The sequence below is a fragment of the Atta cephalotes genome, assembly GCF_000143395.1.
Source record: "Atta cephalotes unplaced genomic scaffold scaffold00004, whole genome shotgun sequence".
NCBI lineage: Eukaryota > Metazoa > Arthropoda > Insecta > Hymenoptera > Formicidae > Atta > Atta cephalotes.
This window is the reverse complement of record NW_012130068.1, coordinates 7,906,708-7,920,854: the sequence shown is the minus strand read 5'-3', so window position 1 is coordinate 7,920,854 and position 14,147 is coordinate 7,906,708. Positions and strand designations below refer to the sequence as shown.

Genomic DNA, 14,147 nt, shown 5'->3' with positions numbered 1-14,147 from the left:
AATTTTTTTACATTTTTTGTGAAAACTAACATATATTTGATTTAAGTCGTGAAATGTAAAGGCAGTATCAGTACTCTGCTGATTTTAAAAAAGCAAGTGGACATTTAAGTATGATTTCAATTATTTTATTTTACAATAATTCTTGAAAAATTTTATTAAAAAATCATGATACGTAGATCGGCTGAAAAGTAATGCAAAGTCACACGTAATTTAAACGAAAAAAGATATTTGAATAAAACAAAAAAAAGGCATGAAAATGCATTTTATTGGCTACAAGAACGTACCATTATTTTTCAATCATTTACAGTTATACATTTCTTCCAACGGTAAACCAGTTTTCTCATCCAGTCAATGAAGAATTCCGGCAATCCTTAATCCACGATTTTACTTCATCATTCACGGTAAAATGAATGCCCTTAAGATCTTAAATTCGGAAAGAAGTAAAAATCGCAGGGTGCCAAATTCATCAGCTTCCGACACACGAAATTTTATATCACACCTCACAATTCACTTTAATGAACAGTTTCATCACTATAAATGGCTCGTAAATGACAATGTCACTAGGATTTATTTTTTGGATAAAGTGAAAAAGACAATGGACCAAGGAAAGTCAAAATTCTTCATTGACCGAGTGAGAAAATTGATTCATCGTTGAGAGAAATGTATAGCTGTAAACAATAATTACGTTGAAAAGTAATGGTACATTCTTGTAGCAAATAAAATGCACTTTCATTCCTTTCAATTATATTCAAATATCTCTTCTCGTTTACGAGTTACGTACGACTGCATTACTTTTCAGTCGACTCACTATCTTTTTTATTGATTATTTAGAAATATATAAAGTTTTAATAATGGTAGTAAAAAATATATGCAAAGATAGAATATTTTTGACTGGATAAACATGTAAAAAGGTATAATTGTGCCTTTTTATTAGTCATCTTAACTCATTCATTGTGTAAAGCTGATAAATGGTCTTACTGATGACAGGCCCGAGTCGTCGTTTCTTGTCAACTTGAATATTTGCTAATAATTGTTCGCCATTCTTACCAGAATTCTTCAAAGCTGTAATTAAAATTTGCGGTGAGGCATAACGCTCCACAATTGCCATGGCTTTGTCGATGGACATGCCTTTCAATTGTAATAACTGACGAATAAACATCTCGCTCACTTTGAATATCTGAAAGGAAATAATATTGATAAATTTAAGCATTTTTTATAGACATCACGTAGAAAATTTTTACATACTCTTTGTTTAGACGATGCTTTATTGAATTCTTTGAACTCCATAAGACGTACTGCGCTACCTACATTGTCTGTTTGGATAAGAAGTTCTTTCTTGCATCCAACAAGTCTCTTATCCTAATATAAAATTATTATTTATCTATATAAAATATTTATTTATATAAAATCTATAAACATTAATAAACATTTATATGCATAATTATACAGTATTTTTTGCATACCTTATAAAGTTTGATTAAAATCTTTGTTATACATGATAAGTGTAACATAGAATCTTTGTGATGCCTTGTATATTTTACAGTAAAGCCGTCTTGTACCAAACAATTTACAGAGGCTTGTAACAATGATGAGAGCGGTACAGAATATCGGGAATTCTTATCAATATTTTCTATTATATACATCAAATTTTCAATACCAGATTGCTTCAATCGAAACTGAAATATAGAAAGAAAGACTGCATAATCAAATATCCAAGAAAATCAAGAATGTATTAAAAAGTAATTAATTCCTATAGTACCTTTTGTTCATGAAACCTTCCGTCCACAATGCTTGCACTTAAATCATCCATTCGCTTCCGCTCTATTATGTAAGGCACAATTAATTCATCATTAGTTTTTCGACATCTGGCTATCCACGCGAAATCACCAATCTTCAAACGACGTATTTCGAACAGTACACCAAGCTGTGTCAACTCTGCGATCGTAGCATCATGCTGAGGCTTTGTTTTCCCACTAGAATATATCCCATATAGCTAAAAAGCGTCTTATGTTAATAGTATAAATCGCAGTCGTACCATAAATACTCACCCACAAGTTTCTTGAGTATCCACCAATAATATAATATCAAAAGTATTCGGTTCAAAGGAAATTTGTCTATCAGCTTCCTTCAGTCCAATATCATTTGCGTTTACCAATTTTTCCAGCATATTCTTTTTAATATTTTTAGCTTGTTTGATATTTTTAGACACTGTTGTCTTTTCTTGTACTTCAACTGTTTGACATTCTTCTACAAGTTTCTTTCTCGACATGGCTGTATAATCTTCGTTACTGCCAGACTTGGAGACACAATCATCAACTACTGTGGTGGATTCCTGTCTTTTGTACTCCTCCAGCTTTTTATCCAGCATCGAACATAGCTTTGTACCAAAGTGCTGCAGGATTATGCACTCCTTACCAGACTCCAATGGTAGTGGATATCGTTTCAACGAGTCTAAAGCCTTCGCAAAATGATTGTGTAGCTCTGAATTTCGGAGCACCGCTTCGTTCCTCCATTCTTCTAACCAGCTTTCAAATAAACGATTCGGCCTATCTGGCACAATTTTAATCCTCTTCATTTCCAAATACATAAATTAAATACCTTATAATATTTCATATTTGTTTATAAACAATGTTGCGAACATATTTCAAAAAGCGCAGCAAATTTTCGACCCAAAATATTAATCATTTCTATTCAATTTCTACTTCAATTTTTTTAAAGCTTAAAATGTATTTATAAAATAATCAAGTAATTTATCGTACAATCTTTTCTGATCAAAGAATTCATATAAATTAATATAAATTAATTTCATTAGTCGTAAATGCAAAATTGAATCAAATAAGATTAGATTCAAGATTAGATCTCATTTGATAGCAAACTACTAATAACTGCGCACTCTTATAATGATGCACTGATTTGACTGGCCCTTTTCAGCCCAGTGATCTTTATTTGGAAGTGTGGTACTTCTACAAGAAATCAGAAATCCACCGGCCAAAAGAACAAGAAGTAGAACTACGGACTCTCGATTACGTGGGCCGTAGTTACTGGTGGTTACCAGCAAAGAGAATCAAGGGAGAATGAAAGGGATAGCGTTCTCTTCTCTGATTGGTTCAACCATTTATCCGCTCACTTCTGGAAATGTGCATGTACATATATACACACACATAATACTAGAGCTGCGTTCCGATTCACGCATGATGCGCATGATGCATCATTTACTCTTGTTTAACATTCGGTGAAAAACAAGGATAAATAATGCAGCATGCACATCTTACGTGAAACGGAAGCCTAGTACGGTACAATCCTAGTATGTAGCACTATATGTTCCATCACGCTTCTACCATATCTTCTACTCCAACAAACAATGGTTTCCAGCTCTTGATTTTCTCTGGTTACCAATGATTATTGTTAGGTTTTCCAGATCCCAAAGCGCCAACTTTCAGCGCTCAACGCGCCAACAATACAAGTGTTTTCTTAAAAGAAAATACTATATTGCAAAATAAATTTCAACAATTTATATCACTTGATTTATTATATTCGTTAGAGTCTTTAATATATTAATGCAGTTTGATTTTATTTCATTCTATGAATATAGTCACGCGATGTTGCAAACGCTTTGAAGCATTTTTTAACTGATCAGTTTGTAAAATTCTTTCTTCTAATTGGTCTGTCAAATGCTTCAAAGCATTTGTAGCGAGACTTTGACCATAGCCTATATGTGCAACATAAGCTTTGATCCGAAAATTAATTAACAAATTCTTTGTTTTCAAATACGTAACTTCAAATTTATAAAGAAGAAAAGAATTAAAAATTTATTTTCCTCGTTAAATATTGTATATAATGTACTCTATCAGTTTCTATTTGATAGCATTTATTTGAGCGTTTGTAGACTCAGACATTATAATAGTTCAAATACACTATTTGTAAATAGAAGTGTAAAAGAGATAAATATATGTGTTAACGAATCAATTGGATACATTGTCATAAATGTACAGGTTATGAATTTAATTTAAGCACGAAAATTTGCATTAGCTTTGCTCGGTCTTTAAATCCGGATCGAACAGCTCAATTGGCTCTAGAAATGTTAATACCGAACGCAGATAAGATGACATGTAGCAGAAAGATGCGAGTTTCCGAACGATTTTCGAAGTAAAAGAGCAAATGAACGCCTCCGCTTTGTAATGCCGAACGCACTACTGAAAATTTCTCTATAGATAGCGCTAATATTTGCTGCACCTGCAACGGCTGCAACTTGCACTGATTTGCACCACGTGCGCATGTAAACAATATTGTGTTAAAGGGTGTTAGGAACTCTCTCATTTCAATCAGCATCAGTAAGATATAATGGAGCCAGATCAAGAGAATGATCAAGGTGGACTTCGCGTTGACGGCAGACGAGCGTTGGAATTAAGACAAATCCGTATGCGGATGGGAGTATTCGGGCAGGCCGATGGTAGTGCATATATAGAACATGGCAACACGAAAGTTCTAGCAGCGGTATACGGTCCTCGTCAGGTACAGATCAGTTTTAAAACATTTCCATAATTATTGTAAAAACGAACTAGTAATTACGTTTATATCTATTTTGATTGAGAGAAGTTATAAGCGAAGTTGAAAACTTGGTTCCACCTGTTTAATATTTCAATTTCGGCTTAACTTATTGTTCTTTTCTATATCTTTTTCTAGTTTTTAGAATTAGGAAGATAAAGAATAAATTGAACTGAGATTAAAGTTAATCTTACATCGATGGAACTGGACCTAAGAAGTTGTAATTGTAACTTTTAAAGATTAGAAAGTACACATGATGTTATTTTTTACTTTTCTATAATCACCTTCTTTTTCTATTTAAAGCACAAGTATATTTATTTAGACTGAATTTCTTTAAGAGAAATATTTCTTTAAAGAAAGATATTTCTTTAGCCTGAATATTTATCTTAATTACTGAATTATTCTGACATTTATCTTGAGAGACACCATACAATATTTATATACTTTTTATGATTTAGTCAAGAAGCAGTGCATCAAGGAACAGTACAAAGGCTATCATAAATTGCCAGTACAGCATGGCTGTGTTTAGTTTTACCTCTGGCGAACGGAAGCGAAGACCCAGAGGAGATTGGAAATCACAAGAGAGGTCGGCACAATTACGTCATGCCATGGAGGCTATAATACACTTAGAACTATATCCACGCTCTCAGATCGATGTCTTCGTAGAAGTTCTACAGGTTGACGGCAGTGATTATTGTGCATCCGTAAATGCTGCGACGCTTGCATTGATTGATGCCGGAATTCCAATCAAGGTTAATCTAAGGAGAATTTTGTTCTTTTGAAATAGAATGTGAAACATACTATTATAAAATAAATTTTTAATTACAGAATTATGCCATCGGCTGTAGCATAACTCTTGTTAATAAGCCATCGGTAGAAGATGAAGATAAAATGTTAACCACAGGAGTATTGGATGCGAACTATGTAGAGGAGTGTTCACCAGGAGTTACTTTGTCTGTTGTTGCATTAGCAGGAACGAATAATGATATTGAAGTGGATGAGAATGGTTTGATAGTAGTAGCACATGGGGCAGGTCAGAGATTACATTTGTCACGTTTGGAAACACTCAAACAACGTGTGTTACAAGGTTGCCAAGATATAAAGAATATATTGGACCATGGCGTGAGGCATCATTTAACTGCAAATCTGTTGCCTTCATTTCTGCATAATTCACTCGACTAAGAAAAAGAAGAACAATTATATTTGATATTCTGTAAGAGATTTTTATGTAATTATCTCACTGTATATAAACTTCTAACTAATAAAAAATTGCTTTCTTAAAAAAGTTTCACAATTTTATATCTCTCTTAAATAGAAAAATATTATTTCGTTATTTCTCTATTAATTAATATCTATTTTTATCAAATGTACATTCCTCGAAAAGCGGAATTAGATTGTAGCACCAGGATATCGTTCCATAATCATACTAACTCCCTGTAAAAAAAATATCAAAATTACAAATCCAAAAAAGGAAAAGAAAATTTATATTAAGATTATCATAAAAGCTAATTAAGATTTTTATAAAAATTATTTGCATTATAATGTAACATAAATCTTTATTTACTTGTCCGCCAGCAGCACAAGCCGCGATAACTCCAAATTGTTGATCTTCTTTAATAAGTCGATTAGCGGTATGCGATGCTAACCGTACTCCAGTGGCGCCAAATGGATGACCGATTGACAAGGATCCTCCCCAAGCATTCCATTTATTTAGATCTGGTACACCCACTTTCGAACTCCTCTTTAAATACTTTTGAGCGAACAAATCAGAATCCATTGCTTTCAGATTAGCACAGATCATTCCTGCAAACGCTTCGTGTATCTCCCACACTCCTATATCTTTCATAGTTAATTTTGCTTTATCCAGAATCTATAAGCGTGATTTATATAAATTATTTTATTCAATTACATAAATAATATGTAATAATGATAGGAATTATATACTTTCGGGATTGCGTATAATGGTCCTAGAAGTAGTTGATCAACTGGATCTTGAGACACATAAATAAAGTTTCGCAAGTATGCCTTAGGTTTCAAGCCAAGTTGGAGAGCTTTCTCTTCGCTCATTATTAGTGCCGCCGACGCACCATCGGTCAAGAAAGATGCGTTGGCTGCAGTAATTGTTCCATAAGGTTTAACAAATGCAGATTTCAACTTTGCTAATTGTTCTTCCGTAGATACGCGAATGCCATTGTCCTTATCAACAACTTTATCAACGTTTGGTACTGCAATACAGAAAAATAAAACAAGACATATAAATATGTAAGTATTGAATGAATAAAATATGAATGTATAAATTAAATATTGAAATATTAATATTAAATCCACCTTTATAAGGGACTATGTCCGACAGCAGTCCCTGTTGCTGTGCTCGTGCAGCTAAAATATGAGAACGCAATGCATAATCATCTTGTTCCTTGCGTGTAACACCAAACGCCGCTGCTAAACGATCTGCGCTATGTCCCATAGTTTCATTAGTTGAAAACTCTGCCACAGCTGGTAGCTACACAGGCATAAATTTTGTAAGATATTTAAAAAATTAAGAAAAGAAAAGAATTCTTATTATTATTTTTACACATATTTGTGAATATAATATTCATATATAAAGTACATTTTCTTGAAAAAAAAAAAAAAATAGAGATCATACATCAACTTACATCTGGTATGAAATGATTTGGTCTGATACTGGCCAAGAGAGCTAATTTATTTGGTAGAGTTTTTGCTTTATTGGCTTGCAGCATCAGAGATCTCATGGATCGATTAAATCGAATTGGAATATCTGACATAAATTCTACTCCTCCTGCTATAATAGCGTCATAAACACCGCATGCGATTAAACCCATGCCAGTGGTAATAGCCTGATTGCTGCTAATGCATGCCATCGTTACTGTATGTGCAGGAGTGTACTCGCTATATCCTGCAGCTAGAGCAGCTTCTCTTCCGATATTGGAAGTTCGGATTTCTTGCATAACTGTGCCATAAATAATATAATCAATTATTTCCTTGGGGAATCCAATCTTTTTTTGCAAGCTCCTATAAAATAATAAAAATAATTTACTTTGACAATCAATATTTGCAATAAAAGATAAGATATAAAATATTGAACTTCTTAAAGCTATTTTGTAAGAGATATTTGGAATTATATTTGTGATATTTACATTGAAATATATAATGATGACTTACACCAGCGAATGTGTTGCTAGATCATAAGCTATGAGTTTCTTATAGTCAGTTCCAGAGTGTAAAAATGGAGTCCGTACTCCATCAACATATACAATATTTTTTGAAGCATTATCACTTTTTGTAGAATATGCCTTGTTTATAGAAATTCCAGAATAACGGGTGAGAGCTTCTGCTAAAATAGCAATTAAAAAAATATGTATTACTGATAATAATAATAATACATAAAAATATGTTTATACAGATAATTTATTAAATGATACAGAGCAAATATCACGAAATACAAGCATATATTATTTAAAATATATTAGAAATAAATGTAAATTTTGAATCTTGTAGAAGTGTGTACGTACTATATAAAAATAACATAATTATATGTAATTAATATTGGAAAGAGAAAAGTCAAATATAAATATACTATTCTTAATATCCACTTTCTATGGACTTTATACCAATAAAAAATAATACCAATAAACCTGCACTTTAAATATAATATTTAATTGATTATTTAAAAAATGACTATCTCATACCATAATTGACAATTCCTTGTCTTGCGACGAGGCAATTTTTCAGAAGAGGGAACATATTGTGTGAGATATGATATTAACACGTTTTTTTTTCCAAATATATTTGATGTGTCACCGAAAACCTGTCACAATCAGAAAAACCATGTAGTGCTGGACTTTGACCTTCTTCTCAGTGGATTCTGATTTCGACTTTAACCTGAAATATATATCTGTGAAATGTACATCTGTTTATTTTCTCAGCTGTCTCATACATACGGAGCGTGGTAGGTGAAGTATTGCGTATGACGGGGCGAATTTCGACCAATCAAACGCTATTTCTTACTGCTATTTCTATTTCCGTTAGAGTATGTAAATCTAAAGGAGTATCCTAATTGATTCATCGGTTTAAGTTTACGTTTTAGGGACTCCGCACAATAAAAGAAATAGGAAAGATAATAAAATAGAGAATAAGAAATTCAACCTATCAGAAACTGTGTATTCCACAATATATGATTTCTAATAGGTTGAAATTCTTATTCTCTGTTCTCTGTTCCCTGTTCCTTTCATTGTGCGGAGCCTCTTAAGGTTACTGTTACAGAAATTTTATCTGCGGCAGCCCTAAGGGCTTTTAAAGGGTTCTCTACATATAGAGGTCTTAAGTCATAGGAAACCATCAATCACAATCAAATATAAGGAGAATATTTGATTAGAATTGGTCAGTTTCCTATCCCTATATGTATATAGAAGCGATGTTTCCCAACTTAAGCCCTGCGCACAATAGCAAAAGTAAGGAATTAGGAAAATAAAGGAATCTACATCGTAGCGTCGTAAGCATCATGTGACTTTAAAATTGAAGCCTCGGATTGGCTGAAGTAACAAGCTTGTGACTTGCGACGTCTACGTCGATACATACAACCAATGTAGAATGGCCTTTAGATTATAGGATCTGTAGTTGCGGAATTAAAGCCCCAGATACACAATGCGAAGAAATAGCGATAGCGATAACACGATTTCAACCTCAGAAATCATCTACTGCGAGTTCCGATTGGCTTCTGCTTTTTGCTTTTCCGTCAAAGTATGAACCCAGCCTAATATTAATTGAATTTTATGGAATGTTTCAGTTCTGTTTCTGTCATTTATATTCATAAACGAAAAAGAAGAAACAACGAATTGATTAAAATTTAATGTTAACCTATAATTAATATTAAAATAAATAAAAACCGCTAGCGGCATCGGCCAAAAATTGACAAATAATACTCTCTGTATTATGTACATATAACCTCTGTGGAATACAGTAGTTGGAGAGGTTACTTTCTTCTTATCAGTTCTCAGTAATTACTAGCTGTTATATGATATTTTAAAAAATTAAATTGCTAAAATTATCAGTTTTTTGAAAGGGAATGATATTTAACAGGAACCCATTCAGGCATATATTACCAGATAGAATATTACCAGATAAAAGCTGTTCAGTTCAAAATCCGAAGTAAAATAGTGGAATATTGATTTCCTTCATTCAACTTGATTATGTTATTATAGTTTCTTCAGTTTTGACAATAAGATGCTAAATCAACAACATCCTTTGTTGAGCACCATAGACTCATATATAGAGCCGCTTTTGAAACGCGTTTTACAAACTAAAAGACTTGGTAAGTTTATTAATTTTTATTTTATTTGTTCTTTATAATAAAATTGATATTTTTGTTATGGATATTACATTTTTTAAAGGTGTTTCTTATGGTCCGATAAAATTGGATTCAGTATCTTCGAGTTGCAATAAGAACAAAAATGATTGTTTCAAATTATTAATTCCTTATGCTGGGGAGCACCTTATGTGGAATGTGTTATTTAATTCGCAATATCCAGAAATGGGTCCAGATTTCATATTTAATGATCAAAATTTTTTAATGGATCCAGACATTGATATTTTATCTACTTGGGTACCTAGTCTTGTTAAATGGAATCCTAACAATACCGATGCACTGCTCAATGTACTAATGGAGTTGTTATTGTATTACAAGGAACATCAGGTAAGCAATAATTTTACTATATATAAATAATTTTAATATATATTTTTGATGATTATAAAAATGCATATTCCCTGATAAATTTAAGAGATGTATGTTTTATAGGAATTCAAGATTAGACTGATAAGAATAAATATAATTAAGAGTAATTTTTAGATCAAAGCAGATCTTAATTCTTAAATATTTTGGTGTAAACTTAAATATATGTCCAATTTTTCAGCACTGCGTGCTGAAATTTTTCATTTTTAAGACAATCATGAATAGAATTAAAATAATAATATCACATATTAAATTGACAAACAATTTATATAATTTTGATGTTAATAAGTATTTTAAAAGAATATTAATAATTAAATGTTAATAAGATTTAAAAACTGCAAATAATTTTATTGGGCAAAATATTACTTTGTTTATATTTTATAGGGCTTAAAATATAGATTTATTATATTCATGTATAATGAAATTAAAGATTCTATTTTTATTTCCAGATATTGTTACTTGGAAAACAGGGAGATCGATTACAACTTGAATATAGCACACTTGTTGGAGAAACAGAGATATGTAAAGAAGATATAGAAGTGATGGTGTTATTAGGATTGAAGCCTATGGAAGCACGATTTTTAATTCGCATATCTATGGATTATACACGATTGCCTCCACGTATAAATAAATCGCAAAATGACGAAGCAATGCTTCTAGTTACATTTTATGGTCCAGATTGGAATCGTATTTCGCCGCAACTTTATTTATCTAAGACCTTAGAGGACGCTATCGGTAGGCCAGAATCTTTACACATTCCACCATTACCGCCCAACAAATATCTAATGGATTATGTTCCCGAAGTAATAAAATTCATGGAAGAGAAAGTATGTAATTTCTCATACATTTTACAAAATTACAATTTACAAAAAATATTTATATATACTCTCTGTTGCAGATAAACAGTGCAATTCAGTGTTTTGAAAATAGAAAAGAGTTTATCGTGTTTCTACTTGTATTACAACGCGGTAGCATAGTGGAATATGATGCTATAGAATTTAATTGGATTATTATTCTGTTAGAACATCGAGACTTTCATTTTCTCATACACTTTAATCTTCCATCAATATTTCCGAAAGAAAAACCACAAATTACATTACAATCAGTATATCATATGACATCACAAGGTATTTTATACAGAGAAGTATTGGATGATGCACCATATAGTCCTAGATGGCCGATGAAATTGATGGTTGACAAATTGTTAACGTATATAATAGAAAATGCTGTTCAAAAGTTTCAGGCGAATTCTGTCAAAAATAATCGTTTTTAATAATTTATTCTGAAAAAAGTTATATTTTATTATAAAGAATGTTTAATAGTTACAATTAATAAAGACTATTTCGTTCCAATGTAATAAACATTGATATGTTTTTATGTATCCTTTTTCTAATTTTGGACAGTTATATTTTTCAGCTCAGATAATCTTTTTTACAAAGTTAACACGAACTTAATGAATGAATTTGTACAAATCATTCCACGAACGTGGAAATATACCAAACATTTCAAAATTAGATATTCAAACATAAGAAATACCAACACGAATATTATTATTATTACTTAGATTAAAAGCAGTAAGATAATTACTTAGTTTAAAAAGAAAATTATTTAAAAGCAGTAAGTTTTAAAGTAAAAGTACTATATAAAACATTCATAGTGTTCATATAGAAAGAGCACTATTTTTCATATTTATATCATTTATATATTAACAAAAATATATATTTTTTTAATTTGACAATTATATTATTTAATAGAACAAGATATCAGTTTTAAGAATCTACTTTTTAAATTACGATATGCACGGATGAATTTTAACGAAGTTATGAGCAATCAAAGTCAAATACTTCTTTTAATTCACTCATTAATAAAAAATCTTAGAAACATTTTAAAAAATTTTATAGGGAAAATTTTAAGTCTTTATATTAGAAAGTTAAAATTTTTTGCAAATTTTTTTTTAAGAAGGTTGTAAAGGCATAAAACATATATTAATATTTATGCTTTAAAGCATATTGAGATATGTATGTACATATGAAAATTGTGTTGATAATATTGGCTATGTTTAACAGAAAAAGCAGCTTTGCAACTGTCATAAAATCCTTGATGTGATTGATCTTGCTCCTAGTTCCTTATTGGCTCTAAATATATAAATCAATCAATTAAAGAATAGTACAAGAGTTACAAAGCTGTTTTTTCTGTTGAACTAGCCATTCTGTTTTTATTGAACAACATTTTTATAGATTATTTATTTTATTTGATATTATTTTTATTGTTATGAACAAAAATTTTAAGAATGATAAACATCTAAATTTTTTTATATAAATACTTTAAATATTAAAAATAACTTGAGATTCACTAATTAGTTTATAACATAAATATTTTGTTTATTTACTGGACAATTAATGTCCGCATCTCAATGTAACTTTACATAAATATTCTTAAATTCATAAAGTATTTATAAATACTTGAAATTAAATAACTGAGATTTTTATTTTATATTTCCATATATTTCTATTAGAACACTAAAAAAATATTACTTTATGTTGAAATAACTTTTGATCTAGATGGTAATAAACTGTCTCTAATTTTTTGTATTTTAAATGTAATTTAAAATAATTAGTAATTTACAACCTTAAAGACATGTAACAGGCTCACAAAGAGAAAAATTTCCTATTTTGTCCAGTTCGTAATTTTTCTGTATATATAACAATTTACTGAATTCATAGAAACTCAAAAGATATAGTAATCTTTCGAAAGTATTTTTAAAGTTCTTTTTTAAACTTAAATTTTGTTTATTTTTAACGAAATTACTTGAATTTTGAAGTTTGTAACGCTACAAATTTTTATTCCAAAATTTAATCCAATCCAACATTTTCGGAAAAGAGAAACGCCGATTGGCCGATGCGTGAGACGTATTATTCCCTAACATCGCCGCGTCTTAAGTATAGGAACTATAAATTTTTCCTCTGCGCCGTTGGCAGCGTTAAATATGTGCGCAGCGCAAAGAGCGTGCGCAGAGTGAAACCATCTCAAAAGTGTCCGGCCGCCGTCACCTGTCTCACGGCTTGAGGTAAGTGCTTGCTCCTTCATACCGTTTTTTAAGGGAAACTTTGTGGAATTGCGGCATGTACGTGGTCGCAGTGACGCGTCACGTGAAATTGTCATTGAATACGGGAGTGTCACGTGTCAATACGCGTCGTGGGACTGGCAAATATGTTCGCGGCAGCGGCGGCGGCGGTCTCGAAATCTCGCATCGCCGCCCGCGATTGCCTTCACGTTGCTTGTTTCGCTGTGGCAACTTCACGCGATACACTACTATTACTGCGACTCCACGATGGTCGTCGCGTGCCGCTTTCCTCCTGTCACACGAAGTTCGCTGTAAACGAATTGTCTCGCGTTTTCTCTCGCGGACGAAAGCTGCGATGCAGCTCTCTCTTTCGCCGATTATCGCGTCGATTTTCTCACGATTTCGTCACGTTCGTTGCATCGCGCAGCATTTGATCCTCACATTCGAATGCTGAGATTTTATTTGTTTGTAATATAATCACACATCATGTTGTATCTCGTGCCGCGCGTAAGCGTCGCGAGTATCACCTGTCATGGCGCGTGCCGCCGTCACTGCCACCGTTATCACACGGGTTTGCTTTCAGTTATGGCAATTTTGGAGTTTGTCTTTAATTGTGCTCTCTGATCATATTTATCCTCCATAAATCTGCCTTTCCTTCCCAAGGAAGAAACGACGTTTGAAAATTTTACATAGATTCATTTCATTGTGCGAAATAAAAATTGCAATTTCCAGTATTTACAGCTAAAAAGAACAAACTTCGTCTCTCATCTGGATGTCAATCTTAACGTA

General features: G+C 31.8%; 4 protein-coding genes across 4 annotated transcripts; 2 read left to right on the top strand and 2 right to left on the bottom strand.

Moving 5' to 3' along the window:
* Positions 1-934: 934 nt before the first annotated feature.
* On the bottom strand, positions 935-2,575 carry LOC105626057 (crossover junction endonuclease MUS81). Its single transcript, XM_012207370.1, has 5 exons — positions 2,049-2,575; positions 1,760-1,973; positions 1,464-1,676; positions 1,246-1,359; positions 935-1,177 (listed from the first exon to the last, which is right to left on the bottom strand). The coding sequence occupies exons 1-5, from the start codon at positions 2,573-2,575 to the stop codon at positions 935-937; spliced, it is 1,311 nt and encodes a 436-aa protein (XP_012062760.1).
* A 1,766-nt stretch (positions 2,576-4,341) lies between these two features.
* LOC105626055 (exosome complex component RRP41) lies at positions 4,342-5,824 on the top strand. Its single transcript, XM_012207368.1, has 3 exons — positions 4,342-4,512; positions 5,004-5,297; positions 5,374-5,824. The coding sequence occupies exons 1-3, from the start codon at positions 4,342-4,344 to the stop codon at positions 5,725-5,727; spliced, it is 819 nt and encodes a 272-aa protein (XP_012062758.1). The 3' UTR covers positions 5,728-5,824.
* On the bottom strand, positions 5,760-8,310 carry LOC105626056 (trifunctional enzyme subunit beta, mitochondrial). Its single transcript, XM_012207369.1, has 7 exons — positions 8,256-8,310; positions 7,729-7,900; positions 7,203-7,578; positions 6,874-7,048; positions 6,490-6,770; positions 6,110-6,415; positions 5,760-5,979 (listed from the first exon to the last, which is right to left on the bottom strand). Exons 1-7 carry the CDS (start codon positions 8,308-8,310, stop codon positions 5,935-5,937), a joined length of 1,410 nt encoding a protein of 469 aa, XP_012062759.1. The 3' UTR covers positions 5,760-5,934.
* Positions 8,311-9,789: 1,479 nt separating this feature from the next.
* On the top strand, positions 9,790-11,567 carry LOC105626054 (BRCA1-A complex subunit BRE-like). The gene is made up of 4 exons (XM_012207366.1): positions 9,790-9,877; positions 9,957-10,258; positions 10,744-11,121; positions 11,193-11,567. Exons 1-4 carry the CDS (start codon positions 9,790-9,792, stop codon positions 11,565-11,567), a joined length of 1,143 nt encoding a protein of 380 aa, XP_012062756.1.
* The last annotated feature ends 2,580 nt before the right edge of the window (positions 11,568-14,147 follow it).